General features: G+C 52.1%; 1 protein-coding gene across 6 annotated transcripts in view; it reads left to right on the top strand.

The window, feature by feature from the left end:
• Positions 1 to 20,703, top strand: part of ARHGAP23 (Rho GTPase activating protein 23) — a 93,700-nt gene that overhangs the window by 63,363 nt on the left and 9,634 nt on the right. For 5 of the 6 annotated variants that reach the window (XM_008012932.3, XM_008012934.3, XM_008012931.3 and 2 more), the window contains 9 exons: positions 485 to 606; positions 986 to 1,141; positions 4,536 to 4,614; positions 8,519 to 8,592; positions 8,879 to 8,968; positions 9,806 to 9,931; positions 15,822 to 15,863; positions 16,434 to 16,530; positions 18,622 to 18,653. In XM_008012932.3, the coding sequence (XP_008011123.3) occupies positions 485 to 606; positions 986 to 1,141; positions 4,536 to 4,614; positions 8,519 to 8,592; positions 8,879 to 8,968; positions 9,806 to 9,931; positions 15,822 to 15,863; positions 16,434 to 16,530; positions 18,622 to 18,653 (818 nt within the window). The remainder of the gene's footprint in view (positions 1 to 484; positions 607 to 985; positions 1,142 to 4,535; positions 4,615 to 8,518; positions 8,593 to 8,878; positions 8,969 to 9,805; positions 9,932 to 15,821; positions 15,864 to 16,433; positions 16,531 to 18,621; positions 18,654 to 20,703) is intronic. The other variant, XM_008012936.3, reaches the window with a different exon arrangement.

The raw sequence follows: 20,703 nt of genomic DNA, 5'->3' as shown, positions 1-20,703 counted from the left end.
TCATGTGATCCACCTGCCTCAGCCTCCCAAAGTGCTGGGATTACAAGCATAAGCCACTGTGCCCGGCCAAAAAAAAATTTTTTTAATTAGCCAGGTATGGTGGTATGAGTTTATAGTCCCAGCCACTCAGGAGGCTGAGGGAAGATTGCTTGAGCCCAGGAATTTGAGGCTGCATTGAGCTATGATCATACCACTGCACTACTCCCTGTCTCTAAAGAAATAAAGTTCTACTGCTTCCGCCTTATAGTTTTGGCCCATGAGGCCACACGGAAGTCCTTGCCTTGCTCTGGGCCTCTCCTTTGGGGTAAGCATCCTCCGTTTCAGGCCTTCTCTCTTGCCATACAGTGTCCCATTAGCCCTGGACATCTGGTTGCTTCTCTGATGGAGTCCCCATACGTCCAAATGTGTGAATGTGGCAGTGAATGTGTGTGACCCTCCTGGGCACCCTGGCTCACTCTGGCTCTCTCTGTCTCCCCCACTTCAGATGACAGTGCTGCAGCCCCCAAAACCCCCTGGGGCATCAACATCATAAAAAAAAATAAGAAGGCTGCCCCAAGGGCGTTTGGGGTCAGGCTGGAGGAGTGCCAGCCAGCCACGGAGAACCAGGTGGGTCTCTGCCACACACCAGAGCAGGCCCGGCAGGGGGAGACTGAGGCACAGAGGGTCACAGCAGCAAGGGACATGGAACCAGCTCTCCACCTCATTGTACAAACACAGCTGGGAAAACAGCCCAGAGACGGGAAGGCCCCCGCCTGCCCCGGGCCTCCTAGGGAGGGAGTAGCAGGGCTGAGGCTGAGCCCAGCTCCTTCTCAGACCATGGCGAGGCTTTGGTGTCATTTCTCATTCCCAGACTGGAGGCAGCAAGGGCCTTTTGTTCCCCCCAAGGGTTCCTGGCAGCAGCTCTGGGCCTTGCACTGTCCCCATCTTGGCCTCCCCAGCTCCTCTGGCTCTTGTCCCACCTAACACCCCTCCACTGTGTCCCCAGCGCGTCCCCTTAATCGTGGCTGCATGCTGTCGCATTGTGGAGGCACGAGGGCTGGAGTCCACAGGCATTTACCGAGTACCCGGCAACAATGCAGTGGTGTCCAGCCTGCAGGAGCAACTCAACCGAGGGCCTGGTGACATCAACCTGCAGGATGAGGTGGGTGAAGCTGGGGGGTCTGTGGAAGGGGGGCCGAGATGGTGTGTGGGTGGTGCTCCACTTGGAGAGTTCTGTGGTCTATTGTGTTGCATGCATTGTGCCCTGTGACATGCCCGGCATTGGTCCAGAACACCAAGATGGGCAAGATGGGACCTGCCCCTGCTGGCCAGCCGAGGGATGGGCATCACCCCAGGCTGAAGCTGAACAAGTAAATGCAGTCATGGCCTGGGGAGCTCTGAGGCAGAGGCTCACAGACAGCAGTTTTGTCTGGGTGTTTAGGATGAGTAGAATTAAACAAAAGCCGGTGAAAACCAGGTAAGGGCATTCCAGGCAGCAGAATGGCCTGCGCAGTGGTGTAGATGCAGAAAGTTTGCCAGGAGTCAACCAGCTTTCTCTGCAGGGGGCAGAGAGTATACATTTTCTGCTGTAGCTTGCTCTGTTGCCTTTCCCCCTTCTCTTCCTCCTCCTCCTCTTCCTAATACTTGAACAATGTAAAAACCATACGTAGCTCAAGGGCCATCCAAAAGCAGGCTGTGGCTGGATATTGCCTACAGACCATGGTTTACAAAGTGCCGGCTTAGAAAAAGGGGAATATATGATGTTTTCTAGAATGGCCAGCAATTTGGGTGGCTGCAACATGGAAAGAGAAGTGGCTGATCAGGCGAGATGAGACCAGCCTGTGAAGGGATCTGCAATCACACTTAAGTGTTTCCAGCAGGGCCGGCGATTCTCAAATAGTGTTCCCCAGAGTCCTAGGGTTCCCCAGAGGGGCCTTGGGAGGCCAGGGGCAGGTCAGGACCCCCTATCCTTGCTAGAGCAACCCTGCCTTGCCCTGTCTGTTGTACTGGGTTTTCATGTACAATTTTATTTGCCCAAAGGGGCTCTGGTAAAAAAGATATTTTGGAAAACCACGAATGTGAGCAGTGATGTCCCATGAGTCACACACGTGAAGGCTCATGGAATGCATGAGTCTTCCTGTCCTTGGAGAATGAGGAGCTGAGACAAGTGTGTGTGAAATTGCAGACAAGAGAAAAAGATGATCTCTCATGAGGGACCACACTGTGATGAGGAAGGAGAGGGTGCTCAGGCTGGAGCCGGTGCTGGCTCGAGAGTTTGAGTGCTGGAGGAAGGAATAGGAGGGGCAGGTGGACAGGAAGGCTGTTGGGTGTGAGACGATGGCATTTTCCAAAACCCCGGTGACGGCCGGGGAGGGTTTGAGGGTTAGGACAGAGAGTGGATCTACCTCCTGGGCTTGGAGGTGGGGAGGGTGAGGCCCCAAGGGGAGAGAGAGGGCATTTGATGGCTTCACTGAAGGCTTCGACCTTGATCTGATGGACAGTAGGGAGCTTTTGATGGTTCTTAAGCTGGGGAGGCATCGTGAGAGCAAAGTTCAAGAAAGAGTAATGCCCGATGGATACAAATGGAGAGGGCAGGGGCCTGAGGAGAAGTCACTGATCTATGGAAGCGCTAAGGGTCAGGAGGACTTGGTGGTCCTGGGGGAAGGGGTTGGGAGCAACCCTAAGAGTTGGCTGCAAGAGAGGGAGGAAGGAGGGGCGAGGAAGAGCCGCATATTTGAGCTGGGGCTGGTGGTGTCTTCCCCTGGCGGAAACCAGAGAGTAAGGCAGCGTGAGGAGAGGCGGAAGGAAGGGGCCATCTCAGGGAGTGGCTCCATTGGATTTGGGGTGTGGAAAGTCCCCTGCATGGGGTAAGGACATAAACAGGTACTAGACTGAGCATGGACTAGTGAGTGGCGTGGGTCCTGCTGCAGCTGGGGCATGGGATGACCAAGGGTGGGCAGCAGAACAGCAGGGGCCACGCTCTCAGTGGGGCAGAAGGAGAGGGCCGCCTGTGAGGCTGGGGTGAGGGCAGACACTTCACTCTGGAGGAGCCAAGAAGCACGGGCCAGGGCCTTGGGTTTGGCAGCTGGGAGATGAGAGGAGCCCACACCTGAGGGCCAGGAGGTAACGGAGTCGGGTGGGCAGGAGCCGCACTGGGTGTGTGTGGGTGTGTGGTCAGCTTGGCCTCAGCCAGGGACGAGGAGGCCATGCCGGCAGGCAGCTGGTCCAAGCCAGGGCCAGATGGGGGCGTGCCAGGTGTACTGGGTGTGTTGTTTTGTCTTGGGTATCATTGCATCATTTGTTGTGGGTGGTGCTGGGAGTAAGTGTAGTGGGGGACGAATCTAACCCCTGGTGAGCCTGCGGGAAGTGTATTGTTTATGGGATTGTCTGGCGTTAAGCTAAGGATCCATTGTATTGAGTGTGTGTACTGCTGTGCTGTGTCTCTTTGTTGAGGGTATTAGGTCGCTTTCTGGGCCTGAGTTATTCTGAGCCGTTCCCAGTGAGGCGGCTGTGCCTGACTTGGTTGCATTGTGGGGTGATGGTGCCTCCTGGTGGACAGAAGGGACAACGACCCGGCCGTTCGTTCTTACACTCAACAACCATTTATTTTGGAGTAGGGTTTCTCAACCTCAGTGGACATTTTGGGAAGAACAATTATTTGTTGTGTGGGGTTTCCCTGTGCATTGGAGGAAGTTTGGCATCATCCCTGGCCTCTATCTACTAGATACAAGTGGCACCTCCCAGTTGGGAAAATCAAAATGGCTCCAGACATTGTCAAATGTCCTCTGGGGGTGGAGTGGGAGTTTTGGGGACAAAATTGCCTCCTTCTGTTAGAACTACTGATTTAGGGCCATGTAAGTACCAGGTTAACTGTCCTAGCTAGGTGATAGGAGCACAGTGGGAAATGAGACAGATGGGATCCTGGCTTCTCCTGGAGCTTACAGTCCTGCGGGGAGACAGACATGGACACGGAAACAAAAGCAGAAAATAATGACAAACTGGGTTAAGTGCCACGAAGGAAACAAAGTCAGGGCTGTGGTGCAGGTAACAAGGCAGTGGTGAAGGTGGCTGCTTTAGCTATGAGGGTCAGAGAAGGCCTTTCTGAAGAGCGACTTTTAGGTGTGGATGAGGAGCCAGTCATGTGGAGGCAGGGAGGAAAGTTCTGGTTGAGAGAACCAGCACATGCAGAGGGCCCAAGACAGGAAGGAGCCGGCATGAATGACTGCTGTGTCACACATGCTTAAACGGTGCCCAGTGGAGGTGGCAACTGCCACTCACTGTGTCCCCACAGTGCCTGGGACTTTCTGTGGATGGGGAGGTGTTGGAGCCCACAGGCTGGCAGGAGCAAGGAGGGGCTGGGGCCAAGTGTGAGTGTGGGCACAGGACCTCACTGGGGTCTCAGTTCTGCTTCCACCACCCTGATGAGTAGAAAGCTTGGTCTAAGTGGGTCCCAAGGAGGGCCTGGTGGGCTTGATTGGGCTCTGGGGTGAATGATCATGAAGGCATGGGCATCGGGCTGGGCTTGCCTGTGGCCTGACATCTGACCCCTCCCCCAGCGCTGGCAAGACCTCAATGTGATCAGCAGCCTGCTCAAGTCCTTCTTCCGAAAGCTGCCCGAGCCTCTTTTCACTGATGGTGAGTAGGAGGTGAAAGTGGGGGTGGGGAGGGGACACCAGTCTGTGCCGCACCCTGACCCCTACTTTTAGATTTGGTTTGTTGGTTTTATTCTTTTTTTGGAGACAGTGTTGCTGTGTTGCCCAGGCTGCAGTGCAGTGGCGCAATCTCCGCTCATTGCAGCCTCAGGTTACTGGGCTCAAGCAATCCTCCCACCTCAGCCTCCTGAGTAGCTGGGACAACAGGTGAACACCACCACACCCAGCTAATTTAAAAGTTTTTTTTTTTTTTTTAAGAGATGGGGGTGTTTCTCACTATGTTGCTCAGACTGGGCTTGAACTCCTAGGCCTGGGCTCAAACAATCCTCCTGCCTGTACCAGCCTCCCAAAATGTGGGGATTATAGGCATGAGCCACCACACTGGCTTTTTAAAAAAAAAAAAACAACAAAAAACACAAAAGCATGTAAAAAAAAAAAAAAAACATAGATTGTACAGATGTGAATAAAGAAAACAGCACAGGACGCTGTGAATCTCCTGCTCCCTTTCACGGGAGGTTGTGGCTAACAGTTTCTGAGCATTAGTGTGTGCCAAGCACAACTCCCTACAGCAACTCCATGAGGAAGGTGCTATTGTCTTCCTTCTACAGATGAGGAAACCGAGGCTCAGAGAGGTTTAATGCCTTGCCCAAGGTCACACAGGTTATAAATGGCAGAGCCAGGCTTCCACTGCAGGTGTCGGGCTCCAGAGCTAAGCTTTGGCCGTTTGCTGAGCTGCTTATTCACAGTCTGTTGTGTTTCTCTCCTGGCCCTCTTCTTGTATTCGTGGCGGAGATACACACATGCATGCGTGGAGTTTGGAGTTGGGTGGGTTCAGGGGTGTGCTGGCAGATGTTTAACATCTATCTCTGGGGGGAAAAAACCCTAATGCCCAGCGTTTTCCAGCTTCCATGGTGCAAATACTCCTACCATGGTTTATTTCAAGCCACCAACGTGATGTCACCAACATGGAATTGGGAAGGGAGGCACACGGTCGCTCTCAGGAGCCAGTGTGAGCGGGCTCCAGCACACCACTGGTTGAGCTGTTTTTAACAAAAGCGAGTTGTAATTCTGAGATTCATTCGTGTATGAGCGCTCTGCCTCATTCTTGTTTTAAATCAGTCACATAGAATTTCATGGCTTGAATAGACTACAATTTCTTTAAGCACTCCTCTATTGATGGATATTTAGGTTGTCTTCCAATATTGGCTATTACACAACCTGTTGCAATGGCTTTCCTTGAATAAGTCCTTGCACGCCTGGCTCTGTGCTCTCCAGGGAGATTCTTAGATGTAGAATTGCTCGATCAAAGTCCCGGTGAATCTTTCTGAGAGCTAACGTCAACTGCATTCTGAGAAAGCGGCCCTGGTTTAGACTCCCACTAACAATGTAGGAGTCGTCTCTCCACATCCCCATTAGCATTGGATATGATAACTATTATTGTTATTTAAAGGCCAGGCACGGTGGCTTACGCCTGTAATCCCAGCACTTTGGAAGGCTGAGGTGGGTAGATCACCTGAGGTCAGGAGTTCAAGACCAGCCTGACTGTGTTGAAACCCCATCTCTACTAAAAATACAAAAATTAGCCGGGTGTGGTGGTGGGTACCTGTAGTCCCAGCTACTAGGGAGGCTGAGACAGGAGAATTGCTTGAACCCGGGAGGCAGAGGTTACAGTGAGCCAAGATTATACCACTCCACTTCAGCCTAGGTGACAGAGCAAGACTCCATCTCAAAATAAATAAATAAATAAAATAAAATAAAAATAAAAATACTATTGTTTGACACAGGATCTCGCTCTGTTGCCCAGACTGGAATGCAGTGGTGCAATCATGGCTCACTGCAGCCTCAACCTCCTGGGGTCAAGTGATCCTCCCATCTCAGCCTCCTGAGTAGCTGGGACTACAGGTTTGCATCACCACACTCAGCTAATTAAAAAAACTTTTTTTTTGGTAGAGGCAGGGTCTCACTACGTTGCTCAGGCTGGTCTTCAGCTCCTGGTCTAAAGTGATCCTCCCGCCTCGGCCTCCCAAAGTGCTGGGATTATAGGCATGAGCCACCTCACCCAGACAGCTTTGAATATTACTAATATTTTAAACTTTTGCTAATCAGATAAGGGAAATGGTATCTCATTATTGTTTTTATTTTCATTGCCCTCATTACTAGGGAGATTAAATCTTTTTTCATTACTATACTGGCTGTTTCTATTTTCTCTGTAATCGCTTGATCAGACCGTGTGCCCATTTTTCTGTTGGGTTATCTTTTTCTCATGTTGATTGTGGGAGACAAGCTCTTTGTGTATTACACATATTAACCCTTTATTAGTTTTTGCAAATATTTGCTTTGGCCTGCCATTTGCCTTTTCACTTTGCAGTATGGAAACTGAAAACACATTTTTCTTTTCTTTTTGAGACGGAGTTTCACTCTTGTCGCCTGGGCTGGATGCAGTGGTGCGATCTCAGCTCACTGCAACCTCTGCCTCCTGGGTTCAAGCGATTCTTCTGCCTCAGTCTCCCAAATAGCTGGGATTACAGGTGCCCACCATCACGCCCAGCTAATTTTTGTGTTTTTAGTAGAGACGGGGTTTCACCATGTTGGCCAGGCTGGTCTCAAACTCCTGACCTCAGATGATCCACCCTCCTTGACCTCCCAAAGTGCTGGGATTACAGGCGTGAGCCACCACGCCCTGCCTAACAATTTTTAATTTTATTTTTATTTAATTTTATTTATTTTTTGAGATCTCACTCTGTCACCCAGGCTGGAGTGCAGTGGTGCGATCTCGGCTCACTGCAACCTCTGCCTCCCGGGTTCAAGCCATTCTCCTGTCTCAGCCTCCCAAGTAGACAGACGCCTACCACTACACCCAGCTAATTTTTGTATTTTTAGTAAAGATGGGGTTTTGCCACACTGGCCAGGCTGGTCTTTAATCCCTGACCTCAAGTGATCAGCTGATGCGCCTCGGCCTTCCAAAGTGCTGGGATTACAGACATGAGCCACTGTGCCTGGCTGAAAACAATTGTTTAAAATGTGACCAAAGCTGTTCATCTTTTCTTCATGGATTCTGCATCTCATGTTTAGGATGGCCTTAGGATTACGAAAACATTTTATTTTTTCCCCGGTGCTTTTATAATTTTCACGTTTGACTCTGCCGTGTGACTGCTTTTGTGTATTGTGAGCTAGAAATGATCCCCCCCAGACGGTAGCCATTTGTCCCGGGGACATCTTTTGAGGCCCCCATCCTTCCCACCGATTGGAAGTGCCGCCTTTATCATATAGTAAATATCCACATGGCCCGCTTCCCCCCTTTCTAGCCTTAACATTGCTCTGCCTTTTCTGCTGTGCCAGCCGGCTTCCGCTGTGCCATCCGTTCGGGATGTTTCAGTCTCTGGTAGGGCAGATCCTCCCACATTACTCTTTCTTTAAAAACTATTCCTGGCTGTCTTTGTGCATTAGCTCATCCAGATGAATTTCAGAATAGGCTTATCATGTTCCAGTTTTCAAAGGTCCCCGTGGGCTTGTTCTGAATGGAGTTGGGGGAATCCTTGGTGGAGGCTGTCTGAAGCCTCTCCTCCTCTCCAGGTATCCTTCTCTTCTGACCTGCTGAACCTTGGTGTCCATGTCCTGGCGATGGGGGCAGGGACCCCTTTTCTGGGGTCAGTATGCAGCTCAGATCATATTGCCTCCCAAATGAACACACCTGGGCCTCCCCAGATCAGGTGCACACCCGAGTGCAGCTGTGGTGGGTACAGCTGTGGTGGGTGTATTCACATACGCAAGAGGCTGTGGAGCCCCCAACTGGAGTTCAAAACACAGCCCTTCCAGCAGGGCCCTTGGCCGGAGAACAGGGGAAGGCGCTGCCACCACCTCTCTAAAGAGTCTCCGTTGTGTTCTAGACAAATACAACGACTTCATAGAGGCCAACCGCATTGAGGACGCGCGGGAGCGGATGAGGACGCTGCGGAAGCTGGTAAGGAGAGAGAGGTGCTGCCAGGCATGAGGTGGGGTGGCTGCCCGAGCACATCTCTCCCAGGAGGTGGGGAGTCCGGTGCTGCCTACGACCCCTGTGGCCTTGGAGAAGCCCTGCTCCACTCCGGACCTCGGTTTCTCCATCCATACGAGAGAACGGGGGGTTAGAGGGTAGATTCCAGACTCCCTGAGGCATGGTAGTAGGAACTCTTTGGGGCATGGTGGTGACGGGGGACAGGGGGAGGCCCTCATAGCCTGTCCCCATGCCCCTCTTCTCTCCTACTCAGATCCGGGATCTCCCAGGACACTACTATGAAACGCTCAAATTCCTTGTGGGCCATCTCAAGACCATCGCTGACCACTCTGAGAAAAACAAGGTGGGTAGGGGTCCTGCATGGAGTCTAGGGGAGGCAAGCACAGGACTTACTGTGTGGGGACCCTGAGCACGCGCTGAGCTCCTGCAGGTCCAATAACTCAGGCCCCTCTAGGCACGCCCTCTTCCTATGACTGCTCCATCCCCACCCTGCTCCTACATACTGGCCAGTGCTTTCCCCCAGAGAGCCATCTCCTGAGTTTCTGAGAGATTTCCAGAGGCAGGGAACCCTGGCCCCCATATCCGATGCACTGACATCCTCTGACTTAGCTCAAGTCCCTTGCATTGCATTTGCCTCATCAAACCCCTTATGCCTTCTGGTTCTGCAGTGGGGAAAATGAGGGGAGTGATAGGATTATTTTTTGTTTGGAGATGAAGTCTCCCTCTGCCGCTCAAGCTGGAGTACCGTGGCGCAATCTCCGCTCACGGCATCCCTCGCCTCCCGGGTTCAAGCGAGTCTCCTGCCTCAGTTTCCCAAGTAGCTGGGATTACAGGCACCTGGAAGTGATTGGATTTTTTCCCCAGGCCTAAAATAACCCCTGGGACCTCCAACATATTTCCTGCTGCAGGGTCTCCCACTGCTGGCACTGACCACTCAGGGGTGCCCTGTATAGGTGTGCAGGTTGAGCACTGCTCATGGCTGCTGGGCCTGGGAATGAATGGGGCTGAAATCTGGCCTGTGCTCTACTCATCAAGCATCTCCATGCCCATACAAGGGGGTGTCCACCCTCTAAGCTGGGGACTGGTGAAGATGTAGTTGGGAACAGAGGTCTCAGGGGCCCAGAGTGAGGGAAGACTGAGTTCAGGATGTTGACCATGACCTGCTTTCCCTGCTGCCCAGATGGAACCCCGGAACCTGGCCCTGGTCTTCGGGCCAACACTGGTGAGGACCTCCGAGGACAACATGACAGACATGGTGACCCACATGCCTGACCGCTACAAGATCGTGGAGACACTGATCCAGCACGTAAGCCCCTGTTCTGAGGGTCGCCCGGCCGTGTTCCTCTGAGCCCCTCGCTCTTGCTCAGCCCCTCACTCTTGCTCGAGCCCCAGGAAGGGCTTGGCAGCTTTAGACCATGCTGCTAGGGTGGTATATACTCCTCCAAAGTCATGGGCTGCATTTCAAGGCAAGACAGGAGTGGATCCTGGAATCCCTGCTGCCCTGGGACATTGGGTCCCCAGCCGGAGAGTCAAGAGGCCCCTGAGCATCCAAGATGCCTGGGAGAGACAGAGGAGGAGGAAGGGCAGGGAAGGTGCTGTTGATGGAGGGCGGAAGGGGCAGCTTCAGAAGGTGGCCCCTGCAGAGGTGTCCTGGCAGACATGAACAGATGGGGGCCAAGGTCTCACCTGACATCAGGAGGCCCTGGCTCTAGTGACTTTCCCTGCTGGCCCCACTGAGGTTTCGGGGAGGTAGTGGTGATGTCCATGGTAACGAGGGGTGGATGGGATAGGGCACAGGGCCTCGGCCTGAGGCGGGATCCTGCACCAGTGCTTGGCATGTACTGGGCTGGCCACTTCCCTTCTCATGACTTCCTGGATGCCAACAGCCCTCTGTTCCTGTAAGTTCTTATTACTGTGCATGGGCAGACGAGAACCCAGAGTGGCCAGCAGAGGGCGCAGGAGGCCTTGGTCTTCCAGAGCCCACCCCTGAGGCAGTACTGCCGCCTTCTGGGGCACACGTGGATGTTATTATGAATCATATAGACTTTCCATTTCCAATTCTTGTTACAGTCCACAAAGGATAGGAACAGAGCCCCTTCTGCCAGGGGAAATAAGACTGGCAGCTGGTCAGAGGAAGGGAAGCCTTAGCCCCAAGTCCCCTAGACACTTTAGGGAAGGAAAGCTGGGCCCTATTACCCTCATTTTACAGAGGAGGAAACAGGCTCAGAGAGGCAAAGCGACTTGCTCATGGTCACACAGCTAATAAGTGGCAGCCCAAGATTTCAAGCCAGGTCTGTCTTACCAAAGCCTGTGCTTTCCTCTCCCCATCAACCCAAAGGGCAGACTCCCGGGTCCCTCCTTGAGCTGGCCTGGGAGGGAGGGAAGGGGCCAGGGGCAGGAGATGAGGCGGTGTGCAGCTGAGCCATGCTAACAGCCTTGCCTGCCCATCTCCCTCCTTCACTGCATGCTCAGGGCTCCGAGCCACGGGAGAGAGGATCCCAGCCTGCTGCATCCGGACACTGGGAACATCACTCCAGAGCTGTCTGGGAGGCCAGGGCCGCCCCACAGTATCGGGATTCCTGATGAGGACTTGGGAAAGCTTAGCTCTCCAGGGCACCAGGGAGCCCTGGAACCTCCCGTGAGGGTGTGTTTTGGGGGCAGCAGCAGTGAAGAGTGGGTGTCTGGCCCTGTGCTCCTGGAAGCCTGAGGCCTGAGGTCAGCTGAGGTGTCAGGAACTGCAGCCTTCAGGGAGGAAGGAGGCCAAAGTCCCAAGATGGGAGTCCCTGCTCTGGGCAGGGTGGAGAAGGTGGAGTTTGTCTCATTTAGCACTGACGCTAGTGCCTGGCACACAGTGGACACTCAGTGTTTGTAAAGTAAATAAATGAATGAGTAAATTGCTAATTGAGGTTATGTCAGGCTGGACTTTTCTTTCTCTTTATCTCTTTCTCTCTTTTCTCTTTCTGTTTTTTATTTGTTTGTTTGTTTGTTTGTTTTGACAGAGTCTCACTCTGTCGCCCACACTGGAGTGCAGTGGCGCAAATATGGCCCACTTCCAGGCTCAGGCGATCCTACCGTCTCAGCCTCCTGATAGCTGGGAGTAGAGATGCGCACCACCACACCACCTGGCTAATTTTTGTATTTTTTTTGTAGAGATGAGGTCTTATTATGTTGCCAGGGCTGGTCTTGAACTCCTGAACTCAAGCGGTCCTCCCATCTCGGCCTTCCAAAGTGCTGGGATTATAGATGTGAGCCGCCGCGCCCGGCCAGGCTGGGCTTTTCTACTCAGAGATTCATTCCTGAGAACTAACTGAGCTGGTGGTCTTTCCTTCGCTGCCTCCTTGGCATTTGAATGTAATGAGCCCTGGATGATTGTCAAGGGAATGAGCCACCCACTCTGGGTGTGCCGCCTCTGTCTAGCCTGGAGGCGCCATAGCCAGGGCAGTGCTGCTGTCACTTGGGGCACCCAGACCAGTCTTCAGGTCAGAAAGAGGGTGGGAACTGAGGGGTAAAGAGGAACAGCAACTTGCCCAGGGCCACACAGGAAGATAGTGGCAGAGCAGAGAGGAGAGCAAACCCCGGTGTCCGACCTCACAGCGGGTAAGTTGCCAGCAGCCCCTGCCTGTGTTTACGAAGTCCAGTGGAACCCAAAGAAAGATCAGCCCAGCGCATTTGCTCAGGGACTCACTCAGCAAAGGCAGCGATACCTAATGTTTCTCAGCCTCAGCACTAGTGACCTCTGAGGTCCAGATAAGTCTTTATTGTGGGAGGCTGTTCTGTGTGTTATAGGACATTGAGCAGCATCGCTGGTTTCTACCTGCTAGATGCTGGGAATGTCACCCTAGTTGTCACAATCGAAAGTGTCTCCAGACATTGCCAAATGCCCCGTGGGGTGGGGGGATTGATGGCGGTGGCTCTGGGGCCAGCCTGCTCCTATGTGCTATGTGGCCTTGGACAAGTTCCTTACCTGCTGTGCTTCAGTCTCCACATCTGTAAGGTAGAGATGACAGTTTGTTTACTTCACGTCCTTGTGAATGTCTGCTAAAGCACTCGCCGCGGTGCCTGGTAGGTCCTAAGTGCTGTGTGAGAATTGACTGTCATCCTCTTCGTCGTGGTCATTATTCCACACCAGAGACAGATCCCCGTGCCGGGAACACGGAGATAAATGGGAGCCTGCTCAGAAGGAATGGGATGAATGGGAGCCTGCTCAGAAGGAATATTACCAGCAAAAGCTGCGTCTCTTTGTGCTCTGGGCTATGCCCAAGGAAGCCCCACAGAAGGACCCACCCTGGCCCTGGGTGTAGGGCGGGGGTCGTAGTCAGGGAGTTCTTGAACTGTCTTAGAGGACCATGATGAGAACTTAGCCAGGCAGAGCAGGGAGAAAGGGTATCCCAGGTGGAAAGAACAGCACATGCAGAAGCAGGGTGGCAGGAACTAGTGTGGATTCCTCTTGAGAGCCGTGGCCACCCGGGCGCTTTCTGTAGACGCCGTGGTTTGCAGAGTACTTCTGGGCATCTTCAAACGCGAGTTAAAGGCTGGCTTCTTTGGGCCGATCCTCAGGCTCCCCCTGGTCAGCCTGTCTCTGGAAGCCGCACTTTTGAATAACGGTAGCTCACATCTATTATACATTAACAATGTGCTGCACTCAATGTTTTCCATACAGTATTTCATCTCAATCCTCCTCAGGCCTAGAAGGAGGTGCTCACATCATGCCCGTTTTAGAGATAAGTAAATAGACTTACAGAGGGAAAGTCACTTGGCTAAGGTGAACTTGACCCAAGACGACTGACTCCAGAGCTTCCATTTTTCTTTTTCTTTTTCTTTTCCTTTTCTTTTGAGACAGAGCCTCACTCTGTCGCTCAGGCTAGAGTGCAACGGCGCAGTCTCCACTCACTGCAGCCTCCGGCTCCTGGGCTCAAGTGATCCTCCCACCTCAGCACCCCCAAGTAGCTGGGATTACAGCCGCACGCCACCACGCCGGGCTAATTTTTGTATTTTTAGTAGAGCTGGGGTTTCACCATGTTGGCCAGGCTGGTCTTGGACTCCTGACCTCAGCTGATGCACCTGCCTCAGCCTCCCAAAGTGCTGGAACTACAGGTGTGAGCCACTGCGCCCTGCCAGAGCTTGCATTTTTCTTATCTTCCTTCGCTGTCTTCTCTTGTATCTCTTTCTTGTTTCCCTTCTGGCCTTCCTGTGCTGTTTTAGTTAATCACATGTCAGATCTAAGTGATAATAACCGAGGCTCATGGCGCATGCTCAGGCAAGTCCCCTTGTTTCCCCTCTGCTCTCCCCTCCCCCAGGTGCCCACTCTTTTTTTTTTTTTGAGACGGAGTCTCGCTCTGTCGCCCAGGCTGGAGTGCGGTGGCGCGATCTCGGCTCACTGCAAGCTCCGCCTCCCGGATTCACGCCATTCCCCTGCCTCAGCCTCCTGAGTAGCTGGGACTACAGGCGCCCGCCACCACGCCCAGCTAATTTTTTGTATTTTTAGTAGAGACAGGGTTTCATCGTGTTAGCCAGGATGGTCTCGATCTCCTGACCTCGTGATCCGCCCGCCTCAGCCTCCCAAAGTTCTGGGATTACAGGCGTGAGTCACTGCACCCAGCCTGTCACTGTCAATTTCTAATGCTTATCAGTTTCTGTGTCTTCCTTCCACCACATCTAAAAGCCAAAAGTGGTGGGGTGTAGTCGCTCACGCTTGTAATCACAAAATCTACAATTTTTTTTTTTTTTTAAATTAGCTGTGCAAGGTGGCACATGACTGTAGTCCCAGCTATTCAGGAGGCTGAGGTGGGAGAATCTCTTGAGCCCAGGAGTTCAAGGGTAGAGTGAGCTAGGATCATGCCACACCATTCCAGCCTGGATAACAGCGAGAGACCCTGTCTCAAAAGTAAACAAATAAATAAAATAAAAGCCAAAAGTGCCTTAGTTATTTCTTGGGGCCTGCCGAAGTTCATCTCTTTACTTGCTCAAGTATTCAGTTAAGAGAGTCTTTGTGTAGTAAACTTTCTGATGTCTCAGGATACCTTTATTTCAAGGCCAGGTGCGGTGGTTCCAGAAAGCAGGAGGTTCACTTAAGTGGTGATTAAAACAATCTGTGGTATGCCTGTAATCCCAGCACTTTGGGAGGTGGAGGTGGGCGGGTCATTTGAGGTCAGGAGTTGAGACCAGCCTGGCCAACATGATGAAACCCCATCGCTACTAAAAATACAAAAATTATCCAGGTGTGGTGGCGTGTACCTGTAATCCCAGCTACTCAGGAGGCTGAAGCCAGAGGATCGCTTGAACACAGGAGGCAGAGGTTGCAGTGAACCAAGATTGCACCACTGCACTCCAGCCTGGGTTGCAGAGTGAGATTCTGTTAAAAAACAAAAACAAAAAAAGAATAGCTTTGTTTTATACTCAATTTTAAATGAGAATTTAGCAGGGTATGAAATTCTAGGTTCCTTCAACACATCGAAACCTACTTTCTTGTCTTCTTGTGTCTTGCTGCTGAAAGTTCCAAGTACCTGTGATACGTGTTCATTTATAAGCAATCTGGATTTTTTTTTTTTTCCAGAAAACTTAGAATTTTATCTTCAAGATTCTCAAATTTTACAAAATATATTAAAGTGTGGGGATCTTTATTTTCTCTCTTGTTTGGCCTTTATGAGAAAGCTCTCGCCTCCTGCCCCTCAGGAAAACTCCAACACCTTTCTCCTGGCATTTTCCTTTTCTGGGCTGGGTATGTGACACCCCTGTTGTCAGTGTGGCACCCATGGGTGGCAGGTGGCATGGGGCATGCTTGGCTGTTACAGCCATGGACCTGGCCAACACTAAGAGCACTGGTGCCTCCCTGCCCCCTGGCTCGCTGTGAGGAGTGTACCACAGGGGTGTGCCCAGGACAGTGTTCAGAGAAAAGTAAAAATGAAGCTCTCCCTGAGCCTATCTCCGGTCTGAGGTCGCCCTTCCCACTCCCGGCCGTGTTTCCTCCCACACTGGGGTCCCACCTTTTCTCTCCCCTAGGGTTTTTTACAGTCTGTGGAGTCAGGTTTTAGGGTCCGTCAAGCTCCCTCTGAGCCCTCTTTTGCAGCCCCGCCAGCCTGGGGTTTGTGGAGAGAGAGGCGCCCCTTGCCGCCTGAGCAGGTCCTCTGGAAGGAGCAGGTAGAGGAGACTCTTCTTTCCCATGCTGATTTCATCCCTTCCTTTTGTCTTCTCTGCAGTCAGACTGGTTCTTCAGTGAGGAAGAGGACAAGGGAGAGAGAGTAAGTGATGCGAGCCGGGCTGGTATGGGGGCTGGTCTGGGGTAAGCCCCAGTCCTTGGGGGTGGGGCGGGCAGTGAGACTTAAGCTGGGGAAGGTGCCTGTCCTTGAGGCTTCCCCAGTCTGATGGAGCAAACACAGACCCGCTCCTCAGGAGCCCATAGTCTGATAGAGAGGCACAAAGCTTGCCTTCAGGAGTCCCCAGTCTAACTGGGGGAGATGCAGACCTTGCTCAGAGGGAACCCAGTTCAGGAGTAAAGGCAGTTCCGCCCTCCAGGCTACCGGGAAGGACATAGGTTGGAGGAGTTCCAGTCTGGTGTGGGAGACACAGCTCCTGCCCCCAGCTGAAGGGGTCACTCTGGCCTTCATGGTTCCGAGGTATTGAGGAAGGCACAGAACTGTCTAATAGGGGACATATAGGAATCATCCTCGGCTGATGAGGGAGATGGTCCCTGCCCAGTGAGCCTGGTCTGATGGAGGAGACACGGGCTCTGTCATCAGGGCACCCCCCTCTGGGGGGTTGGCAGCGCAGCATCCGAGGGCATGCCAGCTGACCCCTCCTCCTGTTCGCAGACCCCTGTGGGCGACAAGGAGCCTCAGGCAGTGCCCAACATTGAGTACCTCCTGCCCAACATTGGCAGGACAGTGCCCCCTGGCGACCCGGGGTCAGGTGAGCGCAGGGGCCTGGGAGTGGGGAGGCGGGAGGGTGGACACTACATTCCTGCGGGCCCCAGATGCCTGGCCAGATGCCCAGCTTCCCTGCGCCACCCCAGCGGCCCCCCCGCCCCGCCAGCCACCATGGAGATGGAGCTGTTGGGGGCCTTCTCCCTCCCTGGGGAAGTCCAGCTTGCCCCGTGCCCGCCTCCTGTCTGCGCAGCTGCCCCGCCCCGGGCAGGGTCGGAGCTTTGTTCACCCTCTCTCACTGGTTTCTTTCCTCAGCCTTTAATTTCTCACGGGCTGGCTGTGTCCTTCTGGGCATGTTCCTCTTTTTAATTTTTCTTCCTTTTCTCCTTGCACCCCTGCCTCTCCCTCCTCCTCTCCCTGTGCTCTCCTCCCACCCCGTCCTCTTCTCCTCCCCGTCCCCTCCTCCAGCGGACCTGTTGGAGATTTAAAGGGTACAGTGCGGTGTTGCGGCCTCGGTCACTAACAGTGGCGGGTGATTATAAGAAGGCTGGGTGGGCACAGAGGCAGGCAGAATGTCCCAGGCTGTGAGGACCCCACGCTGACATGCCAGTTACCCCTGCTTGTTATCAACTTACCCCAGCAGTCCACGCCCCTCCCATCCTAAAGCGCCTTCTCAGGAGGAAGGAGGCACTCACTGGGCCCAGGGCCCTCCCCGTTGCCTGGACGCCTGGGCATCCGATTGCTGCCCTCCTGCAGTGTCACAGACGCTGCGGCCTCTCTGTGCCAAGTCTCACCACTGCTGGTCATCCGGGTTGGGGACCCAGGCTCTCTGGAGACCAGCGATGCCATGCCCAGAAGCTTCTCTTTATCTGTAACTCCTGCCTCAGTCACCCCAATGGGCCGCCTCTTCCTGCTTAAGAAACCGGGGCCCTAAGTCATGTTTGCAAGGCCTGCGGCCCTCTCGTGGCAGAGAACAGATGATTTACGTCCTCAGAGACAGATGAGGGCCACTCCCTTTGTGGCTGCAGCCACTGACTCTTCCCCCTGCCATGGTTGTCCCTCCCTTTAGTTTTAGCATTTCTGTTGTCTCTGACAGAGGCACACAGGAGCTCTCTAGTCACCAGGGGCAGGCTCAGGAGGGGGCAGGAGACATGGGGATGGGACGGCAGAGAGGGGCCCTGTGTCTCTTCTAATCACCCGCCGCCCCCCGCGCCCTGTGTGTTGTGTGTGGTCCTCCATCTTGCTTTTCTCACCTTGTGCAGGGGGAGGGGTCTGGAGAGGGGGTGTCTAACTTGCCTGCCAGAGAGTGTGGATTAATCGCACCTGCCCACTACCCTGTGGGACCCCGGGAGGCCCTTGGACCAATCTGCTCCCTCTCTAGCCTTGGAGAGGACCTACCAGGACATGTTTCTGGTTCCTTCTCCACCCCAGTGATATTAAGGGAGTGGGACCCAAGTCCCATAGAAACCATGCTTTTAGTCTGCTTCGTAACTCTGGTTGTAACTGGGGACCCTGCCCGTGAGGGCAGGGTGACTCCAGGTCCGGAGGTGGAACCTATCAAGGCTCTAATCACCAGCCCACTCCACCTCCTGCATCCCACCCACTTCATTTCTGCCCCTTTATCCATTATTCACGTGGTCCCTCTTCTTTCTCATGTGCTTGGGGGTGGATGTAGGGCACCCACCTCTCCGTGCACTGTGTGGTCTCCATTTCTCCAGAGCACCTGTGATTTGCTGTGTTTCACTGTGGTGGTTTCCATGGACTGCATCTGATATTTGGCATTTTCTCTCCAGTGCTTCAGAGTAACAGGGACTGGAGGGGAAGGGAAGAGGAACCAGGCTCAAAGACAATGCCCCCTTGCCCTTAGCCATCAGTAAATGAGGGGCCAGTGGCTGGCAGCCTGATGTCACTTCCTGCCTCTAGAGGAAGTGGCAATTAACATCATTTTCTGCTCCATCCCTCTCCCATAGAAAATGACATCAGAGGTCCATCATACTGCTAGGGCCTGGGGAGATCTTATGTTTCAGAATTCCCTGGTTTCTGAAGCCTTTGAGGAGAGGGAATTGTGTGCATAAGACTCAGCTTTCTTTTTCCCTGATGCAACTTTCATTTTTTTTTTTCTGTCTTTCACCAACAGATTCTACCACCTGTAGTTCAGCCAAGTCCAAGGTACGTGTGAAGGCAATTCTAAAGGCTTGATCCCTGTACAAGCCAGCCCACTTTGGTTTTTGTTCAAGGGAATTGATGGAATGGCAATTGGACCATGGGGAAAGTTGATGGTCCCTGGGAGGGAAGGCGGGAGGTACTGAGTGCCAAGCTGCTTACCTTGGCAGTGTTTGGTGAGGCATCTGCTGTAGTAGAAGGACCTGGCCTGGGAGTTACGTGCCTAGCTGGCAATGTGGCTCAGTGGTTAGAAGCACAGACTCTGGAGTCAGACAGTCCTAGGTTTGAGTTCTGGCTCCACCATTTAGTAGTTTGGGACACTGGGCAAGTTACTTAACCACTTTCTGATCCTCAGCTTCCTCATCTGTAAAATGCGGATATCAGTAAATCTGTGGGGTACTATAATAAATAAAACAGATATCCTTTAAGGTCTTTGGAGAGCCTAAAGCAAGCAGAAGGAAATAAAGAGAGGAGCAGAAATCCATGACATTGAAAACAGTTGGAAAAAAGCAATGAAACCAAAAGCTGGTTCTTTGAAAAAAAATGAAATTGATAAACCTCTAGCCAGACTGACAGAATAAAAAGAAAGATGGCACAGATTATCAATATCGGGGATGAAAGAGGGATATCACTACAGACCCCTAAGTTATTTATTTATTTATTTTTTTGAGACGGAGTCTCGCTCTGTCACCCAGGCTGGAGTGTAGTGGCACCATCTCGGCTCACTGCAAGCTCCCGCCTCCCTGGTTCACACCATTCTCCTGCCTCAGCCTCCCGAGTAGCTGGGACTACAGGCACGCACCATCATGTCCGGCTAATTTTTTGTATTTTTAGTAGAGACGGGATTTCACCAGGTTAGCCAAGATGGTCTCGATCTCCTGATCTCGTGATCCGCCCGCCTTGGCCTCCCAAAGTGCTGGGATTACAGGCGTGAGCCACTGCGCCCGGCTACAGACCTCTACATTATTGAATTTATGGGCATAAAGTTGCTCATAAATTGAATAACTTAGATGAAATAGACCAATTCTTTGAAAGATTCAGACTGCCAAAACTCACTTAAGAAAAAAATAGATAACCTGAATAGTCCTATACCTCCTAAGGAAATTGAATATGTAATTTAAAACCCCCCAACAATGAAAACTTCAGGACCAGGTGGTTTCACTGTTAAATTCTACCAAATATTTAAGGAATTTTTAAAATTTTTAAACAATTTACTTTAATAATTTAAAAATATTCTGAATAGAAAATAGTATAATTTTAAATATTCATATATTTAAATAGTTATTTAAATAGTTGAACTATTTAAATGTTATTCAAACAGTTATTTAAGAAATAATACCAATTCTCCACTATCTCTTTTGGAAGCTAAAAGAGGGTGCCTGGGCACCATGGTTCACACCTGTAATCCCAGTACTTTGGGAGGCTGAGGCCAGATCTTGAGATCAAGAGTTAAAGACCAGCCTGGCCAACATGATGAAACCTCGTCTCTACTAAAAACACAAAAAGAATTAGCTGGGCGTGGTGGCATGCACCTGTAATCCCAGCTACTCAGGAGGCTGAGGTGGGATAATTGCTCGAACCTGGGAAGAGGAGGTTGCAGTGAGCCAAGATCGTGCCACCTCACTCCAGCCTGGGTGACAGAGCGAGACGCCGTCTCAAAAAAAGAAAGGAAAATAGGAGAGGAAGAAACACTTTCCAACTTATTTATAAGGCCAGCATTACCCTGATACCAAAACCTGACAATGCTTTTGAAAAAGATAGGGCTAATACGTCTACTCTATATCAGTACTGTGCTGGGTACTGAAAATATAAATAATGAGCCAAACAGATAGGTTCCTGCCCTCACGAAGCTTATCTTCTAGTGAGAGACAGACACTAAGCTAATGAACAAATAGACTATCTGTCTGGCAGGTTTGGAGGCACAGTGGAGGCAGAAACCAGATGGAATGAGCTAATAAACTGAGGGAGGGAAGAGAGCATGCATAGACCACTCTTGTGAGAAGTCCAACTGTGAAGAGATATTTACAGAACAAAAATGGGAAAATATGTGGCTTGA

This window comes from Chlorocebus sabaeus, chromosome 16 (assembly GCF_047675955.1).
Source record: "Chlorocebus sabaeus isolate Y175 chromosome 16, mChlSab1.0.hap1, whole genome shotgun sequence".
Lineage (NCBI taxonomy): Eukaryota > Metazoa > Chordata > Mammalia > Primates > Cercopithecidae > Chlorocebus > Chlorocebus sabaeus.
This window is presented reverse-complemented; position numbering and strand designations above follow the sequence as displayed.